We start from the raw sequence: 8,388 nt of genomic DNA, 5'->3' as shown, positions 1-8,388 counted from the left end.
GAAGACCTCCGTACAAAGTCTAACCTAGTGTCTATGAAAGTAATCAGTAGTATGCCTTCTCTACGAACTGGATTATACGCTTTACAGTGTGCCAAGCGCTGGTAGAGTGCACATCCGGGTTCTCGGAGGCTGAAAGGCAGCTTTGTCATGGAGCAGATGAAATACGCAAAAAAATTAACGCAGGGTCTAGTGACAGGCTGCCTGGGCGACCACACTTCCCGGCAGCCCTCGCGCAGATGGGTACCTTCGCTGATTGGATGCCTCTGGAGAGGCGGGTGAGGTGGGGGTGGGGAGGGTCGACGCGCGAGGTACTGTGGGTAGGAGAAGACGGTCGGTGGAGACGCCATTTTGTGGAGCGGCCGAACCTTGTAGGGGGTTCTGGGACGCAGAGCCGCTACTGCTTCTGCTTTGTTCCCTCTGTGGGGGTGAGTGCGGCAGCCGTCCATTACGCCCCAGTGATTTTACCATTAGTGCTGTCTCTTGAGTCTTCCTGTCAGCCGCCAGAGGTGACCGCTCAGCCGCGTCTTTGAAGGGACTAAACTAAGCTAGTGTTTGAGGGCCGCGCCCCTCGCCTCTGGCTCTGCTTTCATAGGTCGCCCCCTAACCCGGTCCTCGGCCCGCCTCTTTCGAGTTGTTTGTCTCTTGCTGGGACGTTGTCCCGAATCCCCAGTCCTGCGGAGCTGTGGAGCGCCGGTCCTTCGGACACCCCTCGGAAACGCTTGGCAATCTCTTAAGCCATCATCGCCCTGCGTCTGCAACTGAATCTCGCTCTGCGAAAGGTGGTTGGGAATGGGTGTGGGGAGGAATGTATGTAAGACAGGAAAGATGGACTAAATGCCAGATTCAGTTGCACAGGTCTTAGCGCCCTCATCTCAGCTACGATATACCGCGGAGGTGGGCACGGGCACCTCCCGCGGAGGTGGGTGCGGGCATCTCCGGCGAAACAAGGGACAGCCGTAGCCGTTCGACCCCGGAACTTGAATCACTAGATGTTTCTCTTATTTTTTAAGTCAACGAGTGTTTGTTGAGTGCCTGCTTTAAAGACCAGATTCTAGAAATGACTATAACTATAGTTTCTAGGACATTACAAGCATCTAAGAGTATAGCTGTGTGATGTTTTATTACGGCTTATCGGCTGGGGAAAGGCTGTTGGTCACTCGGTGGCCTTTGTCGATGAGGGTTGGGCCAAGACGTAGGTACTATTGATACACAGATATTAAGCCGAGTCAAGATTTGGTCTTGCCTTACTGAAATAGATTGAGATCAACCGTTGCGTTATGTATGTAAAATTTAGTCTGATCAGCATTCCAGCTTCTAAGTTTTTGTCAGAAAAATTTGAGACTGTTTTACAATTTTAGTGTTGAATTTTATATTAATGAAGACACTTGGATGAATGTTTTAACCATTGTCCGTCTCAGTAGAGTTTCTTTGGTTATGAAAATAAGAAGCTTTTTGCTTTGTAATAGTAGGAGTATCCAAGATGTCTAAAGCTTTCACCCTTCTTGGATTTCTTATTGAATATATAATCTTAATATGTTAAAGCGTTATCCTTCATCTCCCTGCTTCTTAACAAAATGATAGCACGATTTAGTGTTAACAGGCCTTCTTTTCCTTCCTCATTTTAGTCATTGTTAAGAATTAGCCACAGTTTCTATCCCAGTTTGTAGGGACTTGAATTAAGTGATCTCTGAAATTTGCAATTTTTCTCTCCCCACCCCCAGGGGAAAAATTAAACCTTTTGAAGGAGCGTGCTAGATCTTCAGTGAGACAATGGGTTCAGACAAAAGGTGAGTTTTAATACATTCCATGCCCTTGATCTCAGAAACTTAGTAGTGACTGAAATATTTCTTTTAAATTGTTTATTCAGCCCTGTGTGGTGGTAGCAGTTTACCATTTTAATCCCAGCAGAGGCAGGCAAATCTCATTGAGTTCAAGGCCAGCCAGGGCTACATACAAAAGGCCTATCTCAAAAAGAAAAAAAAAAACCACAACAATAATACAATGTTTATTTAGGAAACAAATATTTAAATGTATATTGTGTTTCAAGTGTTCCAAATTACCACTTTTGTGATTCTGTTCTCACAAGCTTCAGTCTAGTGGGAGAGTTAACAGTTATGATAAAAAATTTAAAGTACTGTCTGGACACATAAGAAGCACAGGAAAATGTCTTGGAGAAAGTATTGTCTGAGGTGAAAATCTGAAGGCTGAGAATTAGGTTAAAGAAAGCAGTGTGGAGTAGGCCATGGAAAGTTCCAGCTGTGGGCAAGAGCTATTCAGAGCCTGCTTGACAAGCAGTGGGTGAGTGCCAGTCCTTGTTATTCCCTAGTGATAGGTACAGTGGCTGAGTCTCAGAGCGCTGAGCAGCCTGGGATCATGTGTTACAACAAGACAATAAAGGGAAAAGCTAGAGAATTGACATAGAACATATTGGGACTGGAGATAGAGCTAGCTCAGTGGTATATGAGTCATGAGTGTCGATCTCCAATATGACCAAATGAACTAAATAAAGATAAAAACTGTTGGCCGTTTCAGCAGCTGAGGATACGGAGATCTCAAAACATTTGACTTAACAAAGCCTTCACATATTCTTATTATTGAGAGGCCAGTTCTTGTGATAGATGAAATTGACATCCTAAAAAGACTTAAGTCATATGATACCATTAAATCCTGTGACAGCAGTCTTGCTTCAATAACATGTGTAATTAAAATGTACCCTTTTGCACCCATAGTAAAAAAAAAAAAAAAAGAATGTTATATGAAATAAATGTTTTCTGAGCCTGTTAGTTTGGAGAGATCACCCACTTATGTGTACAGATGAACTACTCAGTTAAAAGGGGTTGGAGGGAAGACTTAGGTTATCTAGGGCATTGCTCCATTTCTGGTTTGTATGGCACCCTTGAGAGTATGTAAGTTGTTAAAATTAACTCTTAGAGGGCAATGGTTGCGCTCAATTTTGATCCCAGCACTCAGGAGGCAGAGGCAGGCAGATCTCTGAGTTCAAGGCCAGCATGGTATACAGAGTGAGTTCCAGGACAGTTCCAGAGAAACCCTGTTTCAAAAACCAAAAAGGGGGCTGGAGAAATGGCTCAGAGGTTAGGAGCACTGACTGCTCTTCTAGAGGACCTGAGTTCAATTCCCAGCAACCACATGGTGCCTCACAACCATCTGTAATGGGACCCGATGCCTTCTTGTGGTGTGTCTGAGGATAGCGAAGGTGTGCTCACATACGTAAAATCTTTTTTTTTTTTTTTTGGTTTTTCGAGACAGGGTTTCTCTGTATAGCCCTGGCTGTCTTGGAACTCACTCTGTAGACCAGGCTGGCCTCGAACTCAGAAATCCACCTGCCTCTGCCTCCCAAGTGCTGGTATTAAAGGCGTGCGCCACCACCGCCCGGCCCAATAAAATCTTTAAAAAAGAAAGAAAAAGAAAAACCAAAAAGGAAAAGGAAAAAATAAAGATTTACTCTGAAATTGGATGAGATGTAGGTAACTACTTTCTTGCTGTCTTGGGCAATGTGATCTGAAATAGAAATAAAGGAATAATATATATCAACCGTAGGCTTAAGGAAACACAAGAATACATTTTGAGAATATGTCCCCCTGGGGGCTGGAGAGATGGCTCAGCAGTTAAGAGCACTGGCTGCTCTTTCAAAGGTCCTCATCAATTCCCAGCAACATGGTGGCTCACAACCATCAGTAATGAGAACTGATGCCCCCTTCTGGTGTGTCTGAAGACAGCTACAGTATATAAAAAAATAAATAATTATTTAAAAAAAAAAGAGAATATATTCCCTTCTCAAAAACTTTAACTGAAATAACTAATAGTTATATCTTCTGACTTTGTGTCAATTCCTTAAAATTGTGTGTTAGTGTGTGTCTGTGGTGTGTGTGTGTGTGTTTCTCTCTGTGAGTGTATGTGTTTTCTCTCTCCTTTTTCTTGAGACAGTCTAACCACATAGACCTGGCTGATCTAAAACTCTAGAGATCACCTTCCTGCCTTTGCCTCCTGTGATTAAAGGCATGTGTCACCACAACTTGCCTATGTATGTTTTCTCAGTACATACCTTTGTAAACTAAACATTGGTGGTATGTTTTAAGGGATACATTAAACTATTTGGATGTACCTTATAAACTGATATGTGAGGTGATTTTTTTCTGAATGTACGAAATGATATGCTTAATGAACATTATGTTTCCTTGCAGAGTGAGTAGAACAGAACGAAGTGGAAGATATGGTTCCATCATAGACAGGGATGACCGTGATGAGCGTGAATCTAGAAGCAGGCGGAGGGACTCAGATTACAAAAGATCAAGTGATGATCGGAGAGGTGATAGATATGATGACTATCGAGACTATGATAGTCCAGAGGTGAGTAATAAACATTGTCAATTAAAATTATGTGGACAGTCTTCTTGTAAAGTAAGGAAATGTGGCAGCTTGAAAATTACACTGATCACTCAGAGGCATACTCAAAGTTGAATGTAACTTCGAAAGACAAAGTAGGCCTTTAATAATACTAATAGCCAAAGTTTGCGTGAGGTTCATCATGGACTCCTTTGAGTACTTGAACTTCATGAGCTTCTTTGCATACCGATACAGCCTTATAAGTTATAAGGAGGACTCTCGACTCCACCAGGGACTCACTATGTTAACTCTGCTGTCCTGGAATTTACTGTATAGAGAGAGCTGGGCTGACTTCAGACTCAACAGATCTTCCTGTCACTGCCTCCCAAATTCTGGGACTAAAGGCGTGGGCCACTCAATCCTGTGATGTGTTCACAAGATGAGGTGGTGGAGGGTGGGATGTGGCTCAAGGGTAGAACATTTGCATAGCGTGTGCAAGGCCATAGATTTGGTCCTTGGTGTTTGTGAGGTTTTTTATTTGATTTAGTTTGATTTTAGTTTTTTGAGTTTCTCTGTGTAGCCCTGACTGTCCTGATTGTCCCTTTGTAGACCAGGCTGACCTCAAATTCAGAGATCCACCTGCCTCTGCTTCCTGTGCTGGGATTACCCAGCACTTTTTTTTAGTATTACATACTTGTTCATATCTGTTTGAAAATAGTTAATACAGCCTATATAACTTTATACTTTTCCCACTTTGAAGATTTATTTATATTTGTCAATATTTATATTGTTTTGCCTACTTGGATGTCTATATGAGGGTACAGAGCCTCTGGAACTGGAGTTAGAGTTGTGAGCTGTTCATATGGGTAATGGGAATTGAACCTGGGTCCCCTGGAATAGCACTTAACTGTTGTTGAGCCATTTCTCCAGCCCGATAGTAATCTGTATAACAGGACACTATTTTTGTGTTACTATTTTATACTGAATTATTAAACCGTTCTTTCCAACTAAGAGAATATCATTTTAAGAAATGGTGCATTGAAAGCTAGAGAGATTGCTCAGCAATTAATATTAGATGTTCTTGAGAGGCTCCAGGTTTGGTTTGTAACACCCACATGGTGGTTTACAACTGTCTTTAGCTCCAGTTCCAAGCTATCTGGCATCCTCTTGTGTCGGACTCTGTGGGTACCAGGGGTACATATGTTATATATTGGGTCTAGTTCAAAGTGTAAAGGGTGACTTTAATTATAATTTTGTTTTCTTTGGACCAGAGGGAACGTGAAAGAAGGAACAGTGACCGATCTGAAGATGGCTACCATTCAGATGGTGACTATGGAGAACATGACTATAGACATGACATCAGTGATGAGAGAGAGAGCAAGACCATCATGCTCCGTGGCCTTCCTATCACCATCACTGAGAGCGATGTAAGAGAAGCAACAAATAGGTCTAACATTCTAGTAGGGACAGCAAACTTATTCATTGTCTCATGGTGCTATCTGATGTCATTCAGTGGAATAGATTTCTTTCTTTTTCTTTTTTTTTTTTTTGGTTTGGTTTGGTTTGGTTTTTCGAGACACAGTTTCTCTGTGTAGCCCTGGCTGTCCTGGAACTCACTCTGTAGACCAGGCTAGCCTCGAACTCTCGAACTCAGAAATCTGCCTGCCTCTGCCTCCCAAGTGCTGGGATTAAAGGCGTGCACCACCACCGCCCGGCAATAGATTTCTTTCTTTGGTGGTGGATTGAAGGAAAGTACTATTTATATCTAACCTTTGAAGATCAGTATAGAATTTTCTAAAGTTTCTGACTGTAATAAGCTTTGTTTGTTCTTTAGCTATTAGATGGTACAGCTAATTCATGCCTTTAAAGGTTTTAAAGCTGGGCTTGATACTTCACACCTGTAGTCCTAGCACTTAAGAGGTAGAAGCAAGAGAAGATCTCCTTGAGAATCTTTTATGATCTTATAGTAAGTTCCAGACTAGCTAGGAGTACATAGTCATATCCTGCCTCAAAAAAAAAAAAATAGCTTTTGTTTTTGAGGATTGGTCTTTCCAAAGCTCAGTAGTCCACTTCCACGTTCAGTTGCCTCCCCCTACCCCAATTTAATAAACTGCCTCTATTTAAGGGGCTAGAAAGATGTTTCAGCAGTTGAAAACAGTGACTGCTCTTCCAGAGGACCTGGGTTCAATTCCACAACTTTTTGTAACTCCAGTTCCAGGATGCCTTTTTTTGACCTTCAAAGGTATGAGGCACAAATATGATACATAGCCAGCCATACATGTGGCAAAATACCTGTATGCATAAGATTTTTGAAATTTTTTGAAGAAAAATTAAGTTTTAGTGCCCAACCTGATTCAGTATACTAGTAATGTAAACACTCAAGAGGCTGAGACAGAAAGATTGGTAATTTCAGGCCAGTCCAAGATATATAATAAGACCTTTAAAGAACCCAAAGACTGGGCTCTTAATACCACCAAAAAGAAAACCAGAAAGTAATAGTAATAATCTGGCTGTCTTTTTATTCTGAACAAAAATACATTTTCTATTTGAAATCTCAGAAAAGCATATTGAAAATAATACTTCATCCCTTGACATTTCTTAATTTTTTTATAATTTTTAAATATTATTTATTATTTATACAAGTACACTGTTGCTGTCTTCAGACACACACCAGAAGAGGGCATCAGATCCTATTACAGATGATTGTGAGCCACCATGTGGTTGCTGGGAATTGAACTCAGGACCTCTAGAAGAGCAGTCAGTGCTCTTAACTGGTAAACCGCCTTTCCAGCCCCCTGACATTTCTTAATTTCTAATAGTATTTCAAGTCTTACCCTTTTTTCTAATCGCATGTACTTGCTTTTTATTTACTGTTCCTCTTTGGACAAATGCATTCCTCCTCGCTTAGAGTTCATTGTCATGATTCATGATCTAACAAGTGGAATAGAACTCTTTACCCTACACTGTTAGTATTTTCACTTAGCACCTGTACTGTGTTTATCAGTGTGCTTTTCTTTACACAATATTGCATTTCTAAAAACAAGCTTCTGTCTAAAGCAATTAATTGTCCATTGTTCTAATCCCTGAAAGCAGTATTCTGAAAGAAATGTGAGGTTAAACATGTTTTTTGTTAAATGTAGGGGAGTTGGGTGCCTTCAAGACAGGGTTTTCCAGGTTGTCCTGGAAGTCCTTCTGTAGCCTAGGCTATTGTCACATTCAGAGATCTGTCTGTCTCTGTCTCCTGAGTGCTGGGATTAAAAGCTTATGTTTTTACCACTACTACCATGGGATATATTTTTGTTTTTTAAGATGTATTTACTTATGTATATCAGTACTCTATTTATATGTATGCCTGCATGACAGAAGAGGATGTTAGATTCCATTACAAATCTTTGTGATCCTCCATGTGGTTGCTAGAAATTGGACTCAGGACCATTGGAATAGCAGTCAGTGCTCTTAACCACTGAGTCATCTCTCCAGATCCCCAAATATGTGGGGGGTTTTTGTTTGTTTGTTTGTTTCTCTCTGTAGTTCTGGTTGTCCTCGAACTCAGAAATCTACCTGTCTCTGCCTCCCAAGCGCTGGGATTAAAGGCATGCACCACCACCGCCCGGCCCCAAATATGTTTTTAAAAGATATAAATGCCAGAATCTGTTGCATAGGAGCAAAGTAATAAATGTCATAATACTTAGTAAAAACTTAAATCTAAAGATACAGATTTTTAAACTGGAAGTAACTATTATAGTGAATGTGAGGTAGACTGTTTATAGTTAATATTAAGTTGTTATTTCATTGTCATTGCGATGCAAAGCCACCTACTGTTCCATGAAAAAACATGAATAGCCAAGTCAGCATATGATATTATATCATACAGTAATAACACTTTGGCATTGCTAGATATGATAGCCTATGCCTATAATCCTAGCTGCTAAAGTGGCTGAGGCAGGAAGGAGGTTTGAACAGAGTTCTAAACCAGTCTTGGCAAGGCCTTTATTTGTGTGTGTGTGTGTGTGTGTGTGTGTGTGTGTGTGTGTGTGTGTGTGT

General features: G+C 41.1%; 1 protein-coding gene across 2 annotated transcripts in view; it reads left to right on the top strand.

The window, feature by feature from the left end:
- The first annotated feature begins 307 nt into the window (after positions 1–307).
- Positions 308–8,388, top strand: part of Rbm5 (RNA binding motif protein 5) — a 30,167-nt gene continuing 22,086 nt past the window's right edge. The window contains exons 1-4 of one of the 2 annotated variants that reach the window (XM_028756844.1): positions 308–425; positions 1,722–1,787; positions 4,203–4,368; positions 5,616–5,771. In XM_028756844.1, the coding sequence (XP_028612677.1) occupies positions 1,771–1,787; positions 4,203–4,368; positions 5,616–5,771 (339 nt within the window). In that variant the 5' untranslated portion in view covers positions 308–425; positions 1,722–1,770. The other variant, XM_028756845.1, reaches the window with a different exon arrangement.

The sequence above is a fragment of the Grammomys surdaster genome, unplaced genomic scaffold, assembly GCF_004785775.1.
Source record: "Grammomys surdaster isolate TR1022 unplaced genomic scaffold, NIH_TR_1.0 126131, whole genome shotgun sequence".
In the NCBI taxonomy this organism is placed as follows: domain Eukaryota; kingdom Metazoa; phylum Chordata; class Mammalia; order Rodentia; family Muridae; genus Grammomys; species Grammomys surdaster.
This window is presented reverse-complemented; position numbering and strand designations above follow the sequence as displayed.